Source organism: Poecile atricapillus, chromosome 5, assembly GCF_030490865.1.
Source record: "Poecile atricapillus isolate bPoeAtr1 chromosome 5, bPoeAtr1.hap1, whole genome shotgun sequence".
Classification (NCBI taxonomy): Eukaryota; Metazoa; Chordata; class Aves; order Passeriformes; family Paridae; genus Poecile; species Poecile atricapillus.
In genome coordinates, this window is record NC_081253.1 from 33,651,612 (window position 1) to 33,673,858 (window position 22,247).

The 22,247-nt window shown below is 38.0% G+C and overlaps 1 protein-coding gene across 5 annotated transcripts in view; it reads right to left on the reverse strand.

Annotated features, from left to right (window-relative positions):
- Nucleotides 1-22,247, reverse strand: part of KANSL1L (KAT8 regulatory NSL complex subunit 1 like) — a 60,030-nt gene that overhangs the window by 26,337 nt on the left and 11,446 nt on the right. For 4 of the 5 annotated variants that reach the window (XM_058839478.1, XM_058839475.1, XM_058839476.1 and 1 more), the window contains exons 3-6: nucleotides 11,403-11,544; nucleotides 7,695-7,892; nucleotides 4,838-4,959; nucleotides 353-554 (exon numbers count right to left, since the gene is read on the reverse strand). In XM_058839478.1, coding sequence (XP_058695461.1) covers nucleotides 353-554; nucleotides 4,838-4,959; nucleotides 7,695-7,892; nucleotides 11,403-11,544 — 664 coding nt within the window. The remainder of the gene's footprint in view (nucleotides 1-352; nucleotides 555-4,837; nucleotides 4,960-7,694; nucleotides 7,893-11,402; nucleotides 11,545-22,247) is intronic. The other variant, XM_058839477.1, reaches the window with a different exon arrangement.

Genomic DNA, 22,247 nt, shown 5'->3' on the forward strand with positions numbered 1-22,247 from the left:
AAAACAAGCAGGCAGATGCTTTACACTGTAGCCTGTCTCCTCAGCAGCCAGGCCTCCCAAAAAACTCTCAAGTTGTCTCTTAGATTGTACAAGGGCTTTAAAGACAGCCATAGAACAAACTGATTTGATAAGCAGGACTCTGAGCTATCTTTAATTTTTATATTCAGTTCATTAACTCTGAGCTCCTGCAGACACATCCAGTAGAGCCACCACGAACACTCTATGGTCCCTGAATGCAACAAATAACCAGCACAACATGCACCATTCCTCTGGCACACCAGACAAGACACATGCCAACTCAAGCAGCTGGACTCTTGGGTTTTCTCTCCCAAACAGAGAGGCAAGGGCCTACCTGCTGATTCCAATGACAGGCACTGTGCATTCTGTAGAGTTTCCTCTTCTGGAAACTATGAAGTGGCCTTGTTCGGGCAGATGTGCTCACACTATTCACAGACACAGATCTGAGTCTTGTCCTGTCTCTTCTTCTTTTCTTGATGTGCTGATGGTCAAGCAGCCAGCTGCTTGAAGAGGATACCTCTCTATTATCTGAAGCTCTGCAATTTCATGAATAATGAGGAGAGGAAATACAAAACGTCAGATATGCTCCCCATGCACAGGCCAAGATTTCACACACTAATTAGTATTAGCTATCTAATTTGAAGGGAATTTTATAAACACCAAAAGGTTTTAGCATTCTGTTTCAGACAATTGTGTATGCACTTTGTTTCCTAGTTAATTACTTCCATGTCAGGTCAGGAAAGGGAGTTTATCATTCTTCTTCACCTTTCTGCTCATGGAAACAAATGTCAAAATGAAGTTAAGCCCTCAAGCATATATAGAGTTTTGTTTTTTACAAATTCAAGAACTCTCTAATATTTTTAACACACATGAATTTCCAGTTACAATTATTATTTCCCTTCCTTATACTGATGTTCCATTCAAGACAGCAATCATGCTGTAAAGGAGACCTAGAATTCTGTCCTAATACTTTCAAGATTTCCTGGTTTTGCTCAAGAACTGAAACCTAAGCAAAACTTTACAAACTAGTGATCATTCAGCACTGGGCTTGCAACTCGCTGTGAAGCATTTGTATCAAAATTAGGAACTCTACAACTTCCAAGTGTAGAGAGTCAAAATCAAGTGCAAAGACATGGCCAAAAGCAGTAGAAATCCCTGCATGTATGTGTAGAACCTCACACCATCCTCACCAACCTACAGCCTGTCTGGTGACCAGAATAGGATACACAAGGTGATAACTTAAAACACTCACCGATTTGGGTGGGAATGACTCAATAGGAAGAATGAACTTCCCAGTTATAGGCATTCCTGATTTTATTTTGCTGCTGTAGCAACATCTGCCTGCAAAGTTGAAGGCTTGCTGCAAAAAGCACTCAAGTGTGCTTTTATTTTTACAATACTGAAGACCTTGATCACAGCTCCGGACTGTCTGAGCAGTGCAGCTACACAAGGTATTTTGGCCTTGCTTCATAACAAGTCATCTATCTGCACAAATGATTATTTTGTCTTTTGACAAGTCACAGTTTTATTAGTAGAGTCATGACACGTTACAACATAAAAATGAATTTATTACAAGGCCACTTATAAATCTTTTTGACAGGTGATATTCTTTTAACAGTATATTTTTATTAAATGAAAGGGCTTGTTATGGAAGTGTGATTAAACACCATCCCATGCTGTCTTGGAGTGGTAACAAGGCTTTACAGGTTTGAATTTGAGCTGTCTTCCTGACACATCAATACAATTCAATAAGCAACACAGACACATGAAAACAACATGCTAATTAACAGAGGGATTGTACAAAGTATTTAAAGGAACATATCAGAAGTGCCAAGAAAAAGCCTGAAATGCTGAGACATGACATTCTTAATGTTAACACTGCATTTTTAAGGCTTGTGAAAGAAATACAAGGTTTATAGTCCATGGAAAAGATTTCTTAAAATACTCTCTCTGAATTCTCAAAAACATTTTCTAAGTCAGATGGTCCCAAGCTCAACTTGTGGATTTCCACATACTTCTCTCTGAAGTGAGGGACAACTTGGACAGATATAATTAGTACAAAAAGCTGCTCAGCCTGCCTCTTCAACTTCTGTGATTCCTGCCTTTGTTCTGGTGGTCTGCTGAGGCCCTTGGTAATTTCTCTGCAGTCTCTGACATCTGCTCTATTTACCCTCCTGTGCCTTGCAGCAATGCACTGCTCCAGTTTCAGATGAAGAGAGCTCACATCTTTGTGGCCTGGAGCTCCAGTACATGGCAGTGGGGTTTTCCTGCCACTTGTGTAAAAGGTTTCCCAATCAAGCTTTGAGTTACCCGTTTAGTTTGATCTTAGTCTAAGTGGTTTCCAAAATGAGATTCTACAGAAGAACAAATGAACCACAGCCAGATGTGAAAGTCATGAATTTGCTAGAATGCTCCTTTCAGAGCTCATAGGTTTGCCTTTCTTGCTCTTGACCTTCCAGATGCAAGCCTGCACAGCAAGCCAGACAGACACTATTTGGCCTGAAGTATGAAAATTTTCCTTGCTTTCTCTTCGTAAGAAAGTGGGTATCACTAGATTAGGGAACTGCTTCTATGTGCATCTGCCTTCATGCAACACTTTGGGCTAATCTTGGCACTTAGATTCAATTGAGCAAGGAAAAGCCACACAAAAAACCAGGAAGGCACTACTGTAATTAGGCCTTGACAAATGGCAATTCAATGTTACCCATAGTCAGTCAACCAGGAACTGTCCATGCACCTCCACTTCCACTGCCAACAGCTCATGTAACCAACTGTACTGCAACCCCACAATTACCAGCCCATAGCATCCCATGCTTAAACCTACTTTCAAAATGGAAAATGGTGTTTTTCACACCAACAGCCTACAACTAATTTCAAGAACTTACTTAAGTGAAAGTTGCTATAATCTGGTTTTTTCCCCCTCCCCCCCCAAAAAAAAAAAATCCCCTTATTTTCCGTTTGATTTTGGTTTCTGCTTTTTGACATACTGAATACAGTCAGAATGAACTCTAGAAAAAGCAAAGGGAGAAGCAGCTAAGAACTAAGTTAACTGCAGCATGTAAGTTAATAATTAATTAATAAATTAATTCAGTTAACTGAACACATAGCTACTAGTAAGTAGAAGAGTCAAAAAGCCCTGCTCTAAAACCACCAAAAACCTGAAACATGCTCAAAAACCCCAAAGAAGTAGGAGGCAGTAAATTTCCTTGCAGGATCCTCATGAAAACCACTCTATTTCATGCATCTTTAATGAAAAGTATTTACTGGCAGATTTCAAAACACTTCATAAGCAGTGAAAAATTAAACTTAACTGTTTAATTCATGCCTAAGACAGCATCTAGAAAGCCCTAAAATCTCTGATTCCCTTCCAACACCTAACTTGCCAAACTCCAGTTTAGAGCTACAGCACTGAGAAAATTTTCCAAGTCCTAATATTTCTCTTTGGACTTTTTTAGGTCATGAGTAGAAAACAACCAACCTTAGAGAGCAGGTCATGAGCGAAATGGAAAGATTAACTCTGGACAGTGACTAATAAATAAGAGGAGAATTGGCTTGAAGTTACATCATTAGAATCTCTCATCATGAAGTTAACTTCATACACTCCAAAAAACGATTTTAAAAGCAGGAATTCTTCCTCATCTGTCTCATGAAAAAGTCAGACTCAAGACACAGCCTAAATAACTCTCTTCTTCCACATACCCATCTCTATAAGCAACTCCTGTTTCAGGGCTAATTTTAATCCACATCTAAAAGGAACCTCCTGATTTTCTCCTACATCATCTATAAACAACTGATACACCAGGAGCAGGGATGTCACATGCCAGGACCCCTTCATCCTTAAATTTAGGGCAGAATCACACAATCCCTGTGGAACAGACGGCACCTAAAGTAGCTGCCCATCCAAGCTGCTCACGATAATCTCTTTGTGGGAGGCTACAGCCTCTGCAGCAAAGCTGAAACAGACGGTGTGGCTAGCTCTTCTTGGAGTCGGGAGCCAGGGAATTATGTTCTGCTGCACACTGCCATAAACACCCCAGTTCTAGTTGGGAACAGTTTGTCATCCACCTGATCCTAATTAAGACCTGTGAATAACAGCATCCTCGAAAATCGCATTACAAATATCTCAGGAGAAATATCCAATACACCTAGACCTTCTGTAACTGTATTCAATTACCTTAATGTTGTTTTGAAACTAATACTTATTACAACCTGTACTGCACTTTAAATCTTTGAATAAAAGATAGAATTACTAGGTAGTATGGACTAGCACTAAGAAATATTTTTCTAAAATATTAATTTCAACCTACAGTCATCCTGGAAGGTATGTCAAAATACCTTGAATGGAAAATAGTATCTTCAAATTCCTGAAAATGTGGGTGGCAAAGATAAACTTGGCCTTCTGCTGACGACTGATCTGCTTAAAATTAATGAAGTTACAGCCCTGACACTGACCTCTGCTGAGACACACGACAGTGCTTACATATTCTACTAATCTAGTTTGTCAGTTTTCCAGAAATGAAGCTGCACTTGTTATGACAGAATGCATTGTTTCAAACAATCACAATAAATGTGTTCCTATATTCTTTCACTACTTCACAGATTCAACTTCACAGTACTTAAATGTAGTTATAGTGATCATATGTTTATGATATCTTTAGGAACAACACAAAACCCTACTATTTTCAACCTTACAATCAAGACTTGACTTTTCTTGAAGCCTGCAGAAAGCAGCTTTTTTTCTTGTTTAATATTGTAATGACTATTAGTTTCATATAGACAACTTTACCAAAAGTTATTCTCAAAAAAAATTGTCACCCACCTGAAGGAGATGCCATTGACCAGCTGTCTGTGTCTACAGGTCTTGGATGAAAGAGATGAAGAAGCTGGAGACAGATTGAGTGGAGCAATTAGGCTGCTAATGATTTCACTTAGTTGTGCGCTCTGGAAAAAAAAATAAAAATTAAAGGTAGTAAGACTTTTATCCAGACTCAACAGCTCAAAGGTCCTGGGTTCTTGTTTTCTTACATAGGATTTCAGTCCTGTACATCCTGGAATAATCACATTTAGTTTCTTCCTGTGAATAACTGTGTTGGCATGGTTTTTCTTTCACAATTATTATGTTCAACTCTACCAAAACCCCAATAAAACACCAACAAAACACCAACACAACCCTGAACATTGTTTATACACTTGAAGTAGTACCCCAAATACATTACTGATTTTAGTACTGTAACCAAAGGTCTTTAAAAGGAAAAAAGAAACCAGAACATTTTATGGCTGATATTACAACAGCTGCAGCCAGAGCTGCTAACTGGCTATTTGACAAGCATTTCAACAGGGGGGAAGAAAAAAGGTCAACTGTCTATTCATCGTACATTTTGTTCACTCAAAGTATTTTTGTTCTTAAAAGAATCCTCTTCATTGCTTACTACGGTTTGACAAAGGTGTTTTTATAGAAGGAAGTGTAACTACTTGAAGACTATTGTAACAACAGACAGATCTTCTGGTATCCTCAAAAATAGTAACAAGAGGCAACCACCCCCTCCCCATTCTCCTGCAAAAACCCCCGACTTTCAAAACCGACCCAAAACAAATGAAACAAATGTAGCCAATTTGTTAAGACTAGGAATTACTCCTTCCCAAAGCAATGAATTGTGGAATGACTCCAAAAACATTTCACAATGATACTTTGTTTTAAATGTCAGACCTTAAAGGCTATTCTCACAAAAAATGTAGCTTGCTTAGAGGAAGCTGTGTTCTGCACACTGAACAGAAATTAAATGTATCTGAAATGGCATACTCCTTTTTTTTTAAAAAAAACCAACCTTTTGCATGACTTTGTTGGATTTTCATTCAGAACGAAGAATGTTTAAAACATGAATTGCCAGAGGTTATCTAGTAAGTTTTCCTTACATTATGATTTTACATTTACATTTATGCAGAAAGAGGAAGATTTTTTTTTGTTTGTTTTATTACAACTCACATACTTTCTTTCTTAACATTGAGGTGATGTAGTCAGGTAAGAATTTCACATCAGAAAAAAATTCAGAGATGGATATTAAAGCACAGAAATAGCAGGTCAATTATAAAAGGACTGGGCAAAGCAAACAAGATGCCAGTAAAATAGTTAGCAGATTGATTTAAAAATCTCAGCAGAATTCATTCTGTAAGGATAGTCTCTACTGAAAATAAGAGCATTAAAAAATCGGCAGACTTCCAAAACACAAGGGAAAACATAGATGTAACTGTGAAAGGACTTGAAAATAATGTTAATAAAAATTGCCAGCCTTAGTCCCCTACATGACTTTTCTTTTGGTTCACAAGCAAAATCACTTATTTTTAACAAAGAAATACTTTAACACCAGACTGAGGAATTCTGCAGGAACATCTGTAGATATACTTCAGGTTGCAGCATTGTTGCTGCTGACACTGAACAAGAAACTCAGACTTTCAGAGTTAAGAACAGAACTGGTAGTCAAAAGGAAATCGGACCCCAAGGCTTTTAGTGGTGTAAAAGGGAAGAAATCCAATGTGTTGTGTGAGATGTGTTAGTCTACTTGCAAGTAATTTTCAGATCATCGAAGTTCTTGGACCCCTTGGACCAAATCTGTGGCTACCTGGGGACCAGGAAACAGACCACTACCTCTTGAGTCGTCAAAAGTCTTACTGAAAAGTGTATTTAATTCTCCAAGCCACCACTTAAACAGGGGCCATTCATCACATGCTAAAAATGTTCTTTGGGTTACCTTATGCAATTGCCAGCACTGAGCATATAAATTTCCTGTGTCATTGCTTCTCACTCCTGCCTGTGTTGTATATGATTTATCAACCAAAGGAAGCATTTTAAGAACAGGAAAGGATGATTATCAAGTAAGAAAAATTGGCACAGGATTTCATGAACAGGCACTAGTACTTAATGCTACTACTTATACCCCTTCTAAAAAATGTTGTATGACCAGGAATTTATATAGAGCAGCAGAGCAACAAATTAATGCCCCAACAGTGGCTTTGTCAGATTTGTCAATTTACACACATTGCATAAATTCATTCTGAAAACAAATTTCTAGTATCTTCTTCAGCAATGTGATTCTACCACATCCTTTATGTACTTTCAAGCAAAAGAAAACCCTGCTGGAGTCTACATATTGTTCCCTGGAATCAGCCATGGAAACAGCTGTTTTGCACACTGCAAAGCAAAACTCTGCTCACAGCTATATCTCCACTGTACCTGGTGAATACCTGGAATTCCTCAGCTTCAAACCAGAGTCCTACAATGTTTGAAAAGGCAGATGAACAATTGTGTTCTGCTGAGGCTTTTTTAAAAAAAAAAATTCAATATATCTCCACTGTCAGCTGTTCTCTTTCATGTCACATTAAGCATTTCCTGTGGAAACTCTACACTGACTCAACTATAAAGCAGGGGCAGGTCTGTGGATGGTTCTTAGAGGCTGTTGTATGTCCCCTTGCAGGGAAACAAAGCGGTAACACAGGTCAGAAATAAAAGGTTAATTTGTAAACCTGGTGTACAGTGTAGTTATTTAAGCCCTTCAGTTAATCACCACGCAATCCCACGACTGCAAAATACCTTTCTTTTTGGAAGTCATCACCATGGAACCTCCCTATTTCTGAAGTCAATCATATGGCTTCACTGACAACTCGGTTTTGTTTTACTTTACCTGTTTTTCAATGTTTCGTAAAAGCAGAGTAGGACTGCTGGGTGACATTTCAAAGTCATGTTCTGGCAAAGAATTCTGTCTCTCGATGGCAGCTTGTGAATTCCCTGTGGCGTTTAATAAAGCTTCTTGGTCTGTCAATTGTATTTGCTTCTTCAAAATGTCTTTTGGAAATGGGAATTCTTCTAAGACCACTGTCCCCTAGACAACAGCAATTGAACACAGTTGGTTGACAACAGATTAACACTCCTAAATAATTTTTAAGGGGCAGTCAAACCTGGCACATTTCTCTTAAATCCTCCTGAAAATTTTAGAGCACTTAGCTAGATTTAAAATACACTTCATAGCGAAAATATGGAAATAGGAGGCATTGAAAAAAAAAAAAAAAGCAAGAAAAAAAAAAGCTGCATCAATTATGCTACTCCTTGTAACAGCAATCACTCCAGTGTTATACCACTGCTTAAACATCTGTGCCAAAATTCAAATCAAAAATTCATACTTAGTAGAATATTACATGATTATTTGTCTGCTGATTTAAGAGGAGATTTTTCTCTAAAAACAATCACCCTTTGATTTGAGCTTAGTTTTAGTCTTTGCAGTCAATAAACTTTGCTGGAGACATTTTAAAGTGCACTATTTCTCTTATTCCTATCTCTATTCAATGATAAACATTAAGGCTGTTATTTTTATGTAGCAGAAATTACACAACTCTAAACAAAAGCCTGTTACAATTTAATAACTGATTTTTTTTACAGTAAGCATTTTTAGAGTTTCATAATTAGAAGTAACTATCCTAAATATTCTAACACTGTCACTACATTTCAAGACCACCTGCACAAATCTGGTATCAGATATGGTGCAACATCTAGAACATCACCTAATAAGATAAATATAACTTTTTATGGTAGGGAAATAACAGTTTCATACATGGAACTAGAAAAATAATACCCCTGTTGTGTTTTCCTCATGACAGATTAGAAAAATAGTATAATCTAGGTAATCTAGTATAATCCTAGGTAATGTATCAGCTGGTTAAAGAACTTAAAATATTAAACAAAATAAAAGCAAAAATAACCTTGTGACAGTTAAACCCAGTCCTCAAATAGTTCCTTGGTTTGTCATTATCCTGAACAAATAAATTTAATACCAGAAACAGCTATCAAACCTCTCCAGGCTTTTTCCAAAGAGAAAGGGAAAGAACTTATTGGATTTTAAAGTACTAACTGTTACTCAAATATCAAGCAGATATTAAAAGAATGGGATCATTATAACTCTGCCTCAAATTTGTCTTTCTAACGAGAATATTTCACTCAATAAAAGAACAAAGAAGAATGCCATAATGTGAACGCAAGGAAGACATGTTGCTATTTCTTTAAGCAAGACAAACATCACCTAGGTTGTGGCTGTGGAAAACTAAGGATCCTGTAGTTTCAGTGACCTTTACTACTGCCTCAGCAGCAACTGGCCTTAAAACATAAAAGCAAGTCTCAAAAAGACTTCAAAGGGGAGACTAGGGGAAAAAGTGAAATTGTCTTGTTCTCACTGTGCCTAATTTATTCCATTGTTTGAATTATAAACTTGAAGCTGAGAATAAAGATATTCTCTAAAAAAAAAAAAACTAGGTGCTTGAAAACTTGGTTTAATGCTCAAAAAGGTATAAAAGAAGTATATATATATATATACATATAAATAAAGTATAAAACTGAAATTCTGAGGTCAAAGGAATGGGAAGACACACATTAAAAGTGTTGAAAAGAGGGACACACACACACACACATGCTTCCAATGGATTTATTTTTTTTTAAGCTTTAGAAATTTGTTTATCAAGCATGGAAATAGGAAAGCAGAAAAGGAAGAGTAAAACTGACAGAACGTATGGAATGGGAGAGATGGAATAGGCACAGAAGAAAGGAGGAAGAGTAAAGAATTAGAAGACTAATACAGACTATATTACAAGTTAATGGATTACAATCAGTAGGTTTTGGCAATGACTGCCTTCCTCCCCAAATGGAATTATTTTGCTTTGCAGATATAGATTTTTATTTTTTTTTTCTGAAAGGACTCTCAGATATCCAGAGGTGCTACTTCTATGTCTGTAGAAATGGAGAAAACACACCTGTAGTAGGCCAGGAAACAGCCCACAAGTTACTCCTCTCCCTTCCTATTGCATCACAGTGCTCAAGGAGTGGCCTTTTGCTGGAAATCGTTGTTCCCTGGCTATGAATCACATTTTTTTTCCACTCAAAGCACATCAAAAACACTCTGAAACCACTAAACAGCATGCAAATTCTAATGATATTGTGTCATTCCTTTGCAGCCACTAAATGAAAACAAAGAGCTCTTCTATCAGCCTACATGTCCTGTAGCTGCTACACTGGTGTACTAGAAACATGTCCACAAAAAAAAAAAATCCAGCTGAAGAAAATAGGTGCCTGCCTTCTCTTATGGGACACAAATAGTGCCAAACACTAAATATCACAGCTGGTAAAATGGGCATGGAGTTTCAGAAAGGAATGCCACTAAAAATCTCTACCAGGAAGATGACTTGGCTCCAAACCAACATACCACCCAAAGAAAATGCGTGACTAAAATAATGTTTTCCCTCTTATTTCTCTGATATTTATTTCTCAATCTTCTGTAGCTCATCTGACCTAAGACATCATAAAGGCTGACAGCTTTTGGATATAATAGTGTGCGTGTGTCTGGTATTTAGGACAGCATCAAACCATGGGCATTCTCACCCTTCACCAAAATATAAAATCTCCTTACACAGACCCTTAAACAAAGGGTCTTCATTTCTTTGTAAAGAAAAACCTGACTGGGGACAAGCTGGATATGAAAAGAAGGGCTTTGAGGGCAAAAGGAGAAGATGGAATAATTTTTCTTTTATTTATTCAGAGGGAAATACTCTCTGAGATGGTTTTCCTTTCCTTTTAAACTCCCTCTAAGTCCCATAGAGGGAGTTCAGCCAGATGAACTCTGAAGCATCTTCTCACTCCTCTCAGTTGTGCTTATCTGACCCCAACACACACCAGAGAACCTACATGAGGCTCGTTGATGAAGAGTCAAAGATCCCTGCTCTAAAACCTCTCTATATCACACCACCTCACACAGGTTTGGCTTCTTTTATGCGAGAATGATCTGAGCAACCCAATAAATTGATAGCTAGATTACTAATGGTTTAGGAATGTCACTTTCCCACTGTCTAGACAGTTCCATTTACAAAAACTAGCACATGAATTACACACATTGGAATTTTAGTAATTATTAATCCTTGACCTGTTTAAAGTGCTGTACAAACATTAACAATCTAATCCTCAGAATAAACATGCACTGCAAGTAACAAAAAACCCACCCTGAAAACTAATAACTGAAAATCCCATCTGAAAAGGCAATCTCACCTTTCCTGCAGAGGGAAAAACCAGTGATAAATACAGTACTGGTGGCCCCTGAAAGCCACTAACAAAGTCACTATAACAGATTCAAAAGTAACAGTTCCCAAATCACAGTCCTGCACTGATGTGTTTAAAGTACAATAGTTTTTAGCTCCTGAAGTCTTTCCCATTAAACTCTGCAGGTGATAGCCTGCAAAGACCCAAGAAGTCTAGGGCAAAGAAAAGAACAGCAACAAGGAACAAGATACATAAATATTACAAGAAACACTGGCAAAAGATGATTTGAAAAGCCCATTTATGAGCTTTCAGACAATACCTTGGTGGCACGTATTTGCCTGTGAAGGTCAGTTAGTTGTTGGATTTTGTATTCTAGTTCTGAAATCTGGGCTTGAAGCCATGTCCAACGGCTGCCAATTCTAGCTCTGTCTGCAAGCCACTTCCATTCAGAAGTATAGCTGCTGTGAAGACAAAATGATGGTTAGTCCAAAAATAAAGATAACCACATTTGCACAAGAACATTTTTGACAGCTGCTCTGCCTCATGTTGCAAGCATCTCAGTTGCTTTCAGAAGATATCTGATTATACCCATCCAGTTTCACATCAGCTTATTCCTGCAGCAACAGAACTGGCCCAAACCAGTACAATCCATGCTCACTGGCTATTCCCACACTAAGCTAGCTTTTTGTTCTAGGTTATAAAACTCAGAGCTGGATAAATTACTAAACTCTATCAGTTAAGGCTGATTACAGATGTGTAAAGAATTCCAGTAACTCCACCAGCAAGAATCCAAACTCTTACACCATACTTCCACCCACAAGCTTTCACAAATATGGTTTGCTAAGAACTGGAATCAAATAAAACATCATCCAGCAATGACCAACTAGATATCAAGTCACTGCCTGAAAAATTCAACAAAGTAGTTTCAATTTCTTTTATTCAAGCTGTTTCATAAATATCTGTGTCAGTTTAGTTTACTCAGATCACTCTTACTACTGTTTAAAATAGATGCTTTTTGCAATACAAAAAAATCTGCCTCCTGGTACTTGACATTGAGAACACCTTCATTTTATTATGCTAAATTCATCACTAGTATCAGCAAACATTTTTTAACCTACATGTTAAATAAATGAATGAGGAAACCATACCACGCAACGAACAATCTTAATATTCAATAAGTTTAAGCAACACAGAAAAGACAATGCAGTATTTTAGTATGCAACTTCCACAATTATCCTACCATTAACTGAGTTAATTTATTTACAGAGAGCAGCTGGTATTTTTTTCCCCAGTGAAGCTGCCAAGTAGTTTGCCACAGCTAATTAAAAAATTGTAAAATCAAAAATCAAACTTCTAGAAAAGATGTGCTCTTCCTCAAGTTATTGGGATAATTACTGGATGTAGATCCTTGATGACACTGTAAATTCTGCATATGAAAAATACATGATCTCCTCTTCCCCAGGCAATGAAGAGCACTGAGATATCACAAAAGGTACAAGAAACAGCAGACACCAATGAACTGGCACAGGAACATAATGCAAGTGTAATTGTTTCATGCAGAATTTTGTGTCAGCTATCTCAACAAGAAAGATAACACAGTGGGAGATACTAGACATATCCTGGCAGGAGTAGGGAACCATCAAATTTGAAAATCCTAAAATTTTCAACGCTAATATTATAAAACATAACTCAAAATTTCAGAACTTTCAGTCTAGTTTAGCTATCATAAATAGTAAGGATAGACACAGTCTCTGCTAGGTCACCTCTAAAATACATCATCTTCTCCCTTTTTAACATAAATTATCCTCCCACATAACTCATCACCAGTTTAAGCTCTCTCATACACAGAAAAAATGAACATAAGAAAATTATGGTGATTGAATCCAATTTAAATACAAATTCTGTGAGGAAGCTATGTGGATTACTACTAAAAAGAAACTTAAAAGAATTGTGTAAATATACATGATAATAAATTGCTTGTATCTTATATATTCTACAAGTAATTGTCCCAAAGGAAAAAAAGGCATATGAAGTCATCTTGTGAAAATGGTCATTTTTCTGGCCTCTTTTTATTTCTCTTTATCTTCCCATTATTACCAGCAAAGAGTAAAGAGTCACAATTACTTATGCTTTAACCAGGTCTTCCTGACAAGAACTTCTCTGGAATTGACAGCTTTTGCATTTTTGTGCTCCTGAAAGTCATAAAATACGCTCTGCTGGGAAAGGGAGGGAATCTGAATTCCAAGTTTTTAATTAAATATGTTCACACAAGTGTGGTGGCTGGAATAGTTATGACTTGTCTCAGGACCCTGGTCTGGCAAAAAGCTAGTCATAAGAAAGAGCTGCTTAATGAATCTATAAAAATCCCTTAGTTAATAATTTTAAGAAGAAAAAAAGTTAAAAAGGAATTAAAGAGGATAACTGAGAAAAAACTAACAGGAGTATTGAGGTGTTTATTTCTGCTCCTTTCTCAATAGGCAATTGAACAAATGAATGATGATACCCCACAAACCAGGACATTGTAAAAAGAAAGCCGAGGTGAAAGGAAATAAATCGCATGCACAGATTCACCTCCCAAACTAAATGTAACAGTCTGGGGAGAAAGGTGAGCTACTCTCAAACAGACTGAGGAGGAGAGGGAAGCAAATGAAAAGAAAAGTAAAGTATCCTGTACACAGCTGGAAAACAAGAAGCAGAATGGAAAGGGCCAGAACTGGACTTAGGTCACCTACACTGCATGAAATCAGTGTGGCACAGGGGAATCCACAACCAGTATCGAATCACAGCTGACAGCAGAAGGAATGTTAAATGTGTAATCTCTGTATATTACGGTCTTACACATAAACAAGAATCCTCTGCAAAGTTACATCACAAGTTATTTTTCAAAAGTGGTTGCATTTTTTCCCCTTATACACACTATTTAATCTTGAATCAATTGCATTCACTGTTAAACTTATTAAGTACGTTTTTGCTTCATTCTAAAACACTATGCAAGTATTTCTTAAGGCTTAAATTCTATTATATAATTAAAATAACAGCATTTAATTACACTGTGTAACAATGTCCTTAGGCCCCACTCTAAGGAAAGGTTTCCACAGAACTAAGCACAAACATTTTATGCTCAGGCCAAAGGAAGCAATTTTAGCTTCTCCATCTTGTAAGCCCAGGCTGCCCCATGCCCAGTGCCTGCTCAAAGACTTGGACAGCTACACAGTGACATGGATTAGACACTTGCTGCAGGTTCCTTTTAATTTTAGGGGCAGCATGACTGAAGCAAGTTTAAGTCTAGATCCCTTTTCCAGTTTTGATGCATTGCAGACAGGATAAGAGACAGAAGGATTGATGAACTCTGTTCCCATCCCTGTCACTCCTATTTGTTTGATCTTGTGTTATTTTTAAGCATCTTTTCCTCTAAGCCTATTTCTCTACAAATCTTTCAGTCAAGCTTGTAACTCCTAAGGAAATAAAATCACAATGAGCTATCCTCATACTCCTAAAGTGAGCTGTTTGCATGCAAAGTAGTATGGTCCCTCAAGTGACAAATGATAACCTATTTCTGAAACAAAAAAAAAACCCCAAACCAATGCTGAAACAAAATCCAAACCTGTGTCAATCAGCTCCTGGGATGCTAGACAGTAAAGCTTAACATTTACTCAGTAAAGGAAGTTGTTTCAAGGTGGCTTCAGAGAATTCATTAATTCTGCAAGCTCAGAGAATGAAAAAAAAACCCACCAAAAAACCAACCACAGTTACAAAAATAACCAGGCCTGTCACTGAAGGAGGAAGTCAGAAGCAGGTGCTAAAGTAGAAGCTCCTGCTTGTTTTGTGTTGGGAATGAGACAAGAAAAAAGATGTTTCTGTCTGTCCCGTTTCCTGTGTGCTCCTTTTGCGAAGTATCTTTACTTGGTTTCCTTGCTTTTGACTCTAAGATCATACATCCTCCACAGGAATTCCAAAAATCCTTCTTCTGCTAGCAACTCAGTATAAACCATGTTACACTGGTGAAGTTCCCCATGTTCAGTACTGTAGTACAGTGGAACATTACGTTTGCACATAAAATTACTCCTCTTGCACTGACTATAAATCTGCAGATGACCTCCTACATTCATCCAGGACTACTAGAAGAGAATAGAGCAATACTGATTTTGTATCAATAAAACTTCTCATTTAAATTGCCCTAGGAAAACATGCTAGAATTGCATTAGGGGCAACTTATTTCCATGTGAAATACCTGCCTGCATTTCTATTTTGATTGGACTGCAGGTCAGACCTGCACAACTTACAAGAGAAGGAAAGAAAAGAAATGCAGCAGAACAAGGCACAACGAGCACAGACACAAATGCAAACAAAGTATGATCAAAAATGCAGCTACGAGCAGACATTCAGGCTGTACTAGGGCATCCCAAAGAATGGAAATGAGTTCAGCTGGGGATCATCAGCGACAGCAGAGGCAGTGTAAGCGTTTCATCAAACCTCCTTGCTTCTGCTGAGGCTGAAGAGGCAAGCACAGAGCACTAGTAACTGCTATTACAGTCAATACTGCTGCTGCGACTGGAGGAAGGTTCAGACCTAAGGACAGAATGCACAGATGAACCCCTTAGCATCCTCATCTTCCCTCAAAGAGAAACACTGAGAACAAACCATGTTTTTACATAACCAAACCAACATTGCAGAACACAACAGGACTCTCAGAAGTATTTCTGAGGCCTCCATTGTATTTTGGGTGAGATTTATGTTTTCCCAATAGCTAAGATCAGCTTGTCCCAAAAAACCAAATGCAGGCAACCTAGCTGAATGCAAAAGGGAGCTGCTAACCAAGATAAAATTGCTGTGCTACACATGTTGCTGTTTGGGGCTTGTGCGTGGGTTTGGGGTTTTTTACTTTACAGGAGATGAGAGTAGGTGGAGTTTTAACCTTAAAGGCATATTTTATTTTTATAAGCAAACAAAACAATAACCCTGAAAACAGTTCATAAATGATGGAGAAACAGAGAGGTGTTTAAAATGCACAAGACACACAGAACCTGGAATTGGCATTAAGTATCTAGGAAGGTTGGTTGAAGCAGGTATGATGAGCACAGGAAAGAGTATTTTAGATTGTGCAGTCCTGTGACCATGACAAGATTCTCCACAAGTTATCTTATATGCTGAAAATTAAAAGCAAACTAAAGCCTTCCACCTTTATAACTCCCAGTGAGAACAAGTAACATGACCTACCATGACATGTCTCCAGGGACAAAGACAGGATGCTTCCTGCTAAACAGGAAAGGAGCATGCTTGCAACAGACCCAGATCAAAACTCAAAAAAACATTTGACAACCCATAACACAGTTGTCTTTCAAAAGGCTTTAAAAACACCAATTTTCAAGTAACAGCACTCTTAAATGCACACAAACCAGAGAGCAAGGCACTCACATAGTGTGAGTGGGAAAAAAAATCCTCCAATTCAAAAATTCTACATGAAACATAAGAAGGGCAGTTGTTCCTGACATCTTACACTTACATTTCTGCCCAGTCTCTCAACATGGGGTATTTTGCTCTTTCTGCTAGGTGATGTTCCCTATGGTCTAATCCACATTGTTCTGGCACCCAATTTTCAGATGATATAGTCCTAAAGTGACCTCTACCATCCCTGCTGGTTCTTCTCCCCTCACTGGGAGCTCCTGGGCTAACAGAGGCCTATTGCAAATCACATAGCAGTGAAGTATTTGGGAGCAAGAAGCAGCTCATAAACCACAGAGTGACTCTACCCTCAGGGTAAAGAGCTAATCACCCTCCTCAGTGGGAGTCACTGAAAACAACTGCAGAAGTTTACTGTTTTTATGAAGGACTGATCTCCGGAAACTGAAAAGCAGAAAGAAAACAGAAGGTTCTCCAGTCTAAGTTCCTTCCAGACATCATATGACTCATCATGAGCTTCATGAAACACTGGGAAAAAAATCACTCATCCCTCTATGCTCTTGGGAAGCTCACTCAGCTGTACAAAAATACAAATACTCTCCACATGGCACGATCACAAATGCTCCACAGCACACTAGTGTGGAGTGAGTCCCTCCAGGACTGGAGCTGCTAAGCTGTGAACTTCCTCAGCTGCCCCTAATGTTTCACCAGCACTACACTCAGTTCTCTGACTACACATGGTAAAGCCCAAAAAGCAACTGTCCTGAATACAAGTGTTTTCTTGCAAGCCACCAATATGGTCCTAGGGCTTCTGATACCTTTGGTCAACATGGTGGAGACATTCAATACGTCCATTTTTCTTCTCTCTGCAGACACTGACAGTAAATAAGAGATTACCTACAAAGACTAGAAGATTATACAATATAAAATATTCAAATTAGGTGAATTCAGCTATGCTTGTATTTTAGATAACTATATCTAGATTTTAGTTATGAGATAAAAGTGTGTGCCTACTCCCAAACAAGACTTCCAACACTTGTAATAGCTGAACAAATACGTCCAACTATTAAATGACCCGTAAATGCTTTCTCAAGGACTAATTCTTCCAGCACACCTAATGTTTGTTTTCAGAATGAACTAACTTCAGTTGCCGTTGAAGCATTAATTCCCCTGGATCAGTTAACTGTTAAACCCCTAATACCTACATAACTAAAAAAAAACAGTGTGTGCTGTTTTATGAATGCAATCTCTTCTATGCATTCCTGAGTGCAAAAAAGATTAGAACAAACTAATGATTTTGGCCGATAAATAGTATTGAGGCTGATCAACATTAATTATCTACCGTGGCAGTTCACTCTCAGCTTTTGCTCAGACTATCCAGGAACAGCAGGCTGCTGTTTTGGAATAACCAACACCAAACAAAGCTATGCACTCCCCGCCCCCACTCCTACTCAAAAACATCAATTGAGGGGATTTCTCTAGTGCTCAAAATTAGCCTGCAATCTCTGTGAAGATCTGCAGCCAGGTCATTCTTCTGGATCCTACCAGGTTGCTGCCTCCTTTGGTGTTTAATAGGAATTTTACCTGGCAGACAATTTCCTCTGAAACACTACACAGCTTCCCAAAACATGGGTTATAGTTCTCCCCTATCATTTACAGACATCAGCAACTGCTTATTACAACAATTTCTGAAATCCATGCCTGTTCCCACCATCTCTGACACACTGAGGCCACTTAATATTTTCAGAATTGCATCCAATAACGCATGTTGATACCAGTACATAATATACAATATACATCTTATCTTCCCAAACAAAAAAAAAAATGTATCTGGCTGAACATTTCTGCTATGGCATCAGGCCTGAGGAATTTATGCAGTAACACCTGAAATTATCAACCATAGCTGTGATTTTTCTCTTGAAGAGAAAATTCATGGGGGGAAAAAAATTAGGTAGCAAGGAATTAAGTAGCAATGGAATCAAATTTTTACCTCTTCCACAAAATGAGAAGGGACAGTGGGAAGGACAGAAGAGGAAAATCAATATTCACAGAAAAAAATCTGTAGAAGAAAACTGAAAACATGGAAAGGGAAAGTCTCCATGCTTAGATACGCTAGCAAGGGAGAGATCTCAGAAGAATTTCGCTGGTGCACTATATATGCTCCCTCATCTGAGAAATCACATCTTCCAAACTGATGAGATGCCACAGACACTATTTGCCTGCTACAGGGTTCCTGCAAAGGATTTCGCTACTGCTGCTTTTTTATACTGGAAACTGAACTGTAATACTTGCACTGAATTGTTAACTCAGTTTGGGGAAAGAATAAATTAAAATTTCAGTTTCTTAAAGGATCTCTTAGAGTAGTGAATCTTTCCAATGGCTGGCTTCACAACATAGTCGGTGCTCTTCACCTCCAGTTCTGTTTACGTAATTCTTTAGAGCTGAGTTAATTATAAAAGGCCAAATGGATTAGTGAAGGTGGAGTCAGGCAGAATATTAACTGCCCAGAAAGAAAAAAACATGCAAAAGGTAAACAACCAGCAGCATTTCCTCTTAATAAAATTAAAAAGAAAAAAATGTTGTAAATTAAGTATCTGCCAATGGCTTTTGTTAAAAATATTTTAATATTCATTTTTAAGTTTCTATTGTTTGCTCCAGCACCCCAACATGCTGTACATCAGTCCAATGTGAAGCAGAGAAGCAGGTAGTGCTAAAATGCAGAGAAACAAACTTCAAGCACAGCAGGGCTGCCTAGAAACGAGCTTCTTTTCTTGCCTTTGAAATGGCACAACATCAATAGATTAACAACAAAACACCAGGAACACAGGCCTAGAAACTCTCTCTAAGTATTACACAACTGCCCTTCAAAAAGAAACCAAGCAGTGCTACGTCTGTTGTAGCACAACATAAAATAAGGCAGAACTTACAAAATACATTCCTTTAAAGATTTGTGCAAATAGAACATTATTACAGCACACAAGCAGCATATCAATCCAGTCCAGCCACTGAAGTTTATTCCAAAATTTGTATGTACAATCTTACAAGGGAAAGATCGGTATGGTATTCATGTAACCTCTAACTGCACCTTGTAAGTCAGTATATATATATATATATGCATATATACTATCAGATTTCAAGGTAAAATGTATAAGAACCATATTATTTTTGAGACATTTTGGAGAACTAACAGTTGAACCTGGAAGGCTCATGCTAGATGCACTGGAAATTTTGGGAGTGGAGGGGTTACAGCCCTACAGAGCCGTACCAAACTGTCCCAGCCAGGACTTCTAGCAGAGTCAGGGGGTGTGGAAGGTGGGGAAGTCAATGACAGAGAAATCAGGTGAGAAAGAACAGGAGCAGCAGCAAAGATATCACCACACACTGATGTCCACGTCCCACCGCTGGGAATGTGCCCCACGTGTGGAATGCTTTGGGCAAAGGGCTAATGGGAGAGCTGGCAGAGTGCTCCTCTGGCTGGGAGGGCAGATGGACACTTATGGCAGGGGTCCCACTTCAAGCCCTGAGGGAAAGGAAGCTCCAGGGGCTGTGCTGAGTGTGAAACCTCCGGCACTGAGAACACAGAGGACACCCTGCTGGTCATGGATCCAGGAGGAACCAAAGAGAACCTGGCTGGCTGCTCTGCAGGGCAAGGATGGAGCTCACTCTGAGGTTAAACCCATCAGTTCAGTCTGCAGGGACAAGGGCTGGGGAGTGTAATAATGTAGGTTTGAACAGTTTGGTATTTGGGTGTTTTGTATGAGCCCGGGATTGTATTCCACTGAATTTTTCTGCTGCTCAGTCTACCCCATGGGCTGGGCAGAAAGGGAGTTTACAGTGCACATATACTCAAGCATAGACCTTCAGGTTTATTTGTTTTTCCAACACCAGTATCAGTAATTAGAAGTTTGCTAACTGAAAATTGAATTGATTTAAATTCCCCAACAGAAGACTTCTTTTGACTCACAAGAGCTAGGCAAAGTGAGTGGATGAAAATGAAATAATTTACAGTCATTTCAGTAAAAAAAGAGCACAGGTCAATATATTTAAATCCAACATCTAACATCACATTCCTAAGCCATATTTAGCAGTATGAATGAAACCCTGTTACAGGAAAGCATTCCTATTTTGGGAAGTCTTTATGCACACTTTTTACTTCATGTGAAAAAGAAAGTGCTTAAATTATTTCCTGTATCAGGGGCCCATGTATGCTGATTTTCAAAGGCACTGGGTATATCCCTTTGTTAGCTATAAACCAAAATAACACTGCCCTTGCTTTACAAGAAGTTATAAAGACAGTTCATGGTTGTTTATAAACAATTATTTTAATTAAAACAAACACTCTTCACAGCTTAGTGAAAGAAAAGAGCTAGCCATAATTAATCAGCACCTGACATCAAGCACCAAATTCTTCTTGTCTCCAGTTTAATTAAGCATACAAGGTTATATATGCATACACATGTGCCTGCTTATTAGATCTGCTATTCTACTAGGCTATCTTGACTGTGTATTAAAAAGTTATTAAGAAGAATAATGCCAAGTTTTTATTTAATATGAATTCAACACCCATCTAACTTAAATGATTTGAGGTTCCCAGTTCCAAGTTTTCCTTGCAGGTTAAAACCTGTCAAACCTTCTGCTTTTCACTAAAACCTTTCAGTTTGCCTTCAGCACCTCCAAAAATATTAATGTAATTACAGGTTAGAAATCAGGATCCCCACTCACAAGAGCATTACTCTGATATTGTGAGAACAAAGTCTTGCTCAACAGCAAGTTTTCATTGCTGCACATGAGATCTCTAAAGCAAAACAGTAAATGCACGTGGGACCCTAAAGAAGTTATAAATTCATCTTATGGAAACCCAACCATGTGAGGTTAAATATATTCTGAAATAATACGTGTAACCTTACATTTAAATCAGAAGATATTGTAAAGCTTTTTTTATCTTTTCTTTCATTCTCCTCCCACATCCTAGTGATAGGAGCCAAGAATTGAGAAAATGGAATTCTTGAAAAAGCAACATATAAAACATTCTTAAATCAGCACATTATTTGCACCAATGAATTTATACTTATTCAAAAGCCCTCATATTAATCTTCTATGCAAATAAGACATTTCCTGGACTTAGAAACAAAAGGTCTTAAAACCAGGAAACAAGTGGGGGTTTGTGCCTAAGAGCAGCATTTTGTCCTGGCAGACTCTCTTACTTCTCTTCCCAAACTCATAATTCAGTTATCATATCAGGTATGAAGTGAAATTACAGCTCACTGTAGAAAATTAGGACCTGACCTTGCAAAAACATTCATAACATGGCTCAAAGACTTGCAATAAACCCTGTCCCTTGAGCAGTGCTGTACTGCATTGATGTTGCTCAGTACAAGAAAAAGTGCTAGGAAAAATGGAAAATAATCTTGGACAAACAGATTAGATCTGGAGATACTAGTCATAGTGTTTTCTCTTCCTTCTTGTATTTTCTCTGCCTTAATGCTCTCCTCCCCATCACATGTTTGTACTAAAAGCAGATTTCCCATCTTCTCTTTCCAACTAGTAACCTAAGGGGGAAAAAATAAAGGAGAAAAAAAAAAAGAAGAAAGATTTACTATCTCTTCACATTTATTACAGAAGTTTCCAGGCACAACAAACCCTGTGGGCATGGAAAAAATATAACAGTGTGTCTTCATCAGGCTTGAGGTTGCTGGAGGATAATCAGTAAAACATGTCTTTCAGAAATCAGAGGAAAAAGCATGAAAACATTTCAGAGGGAAAA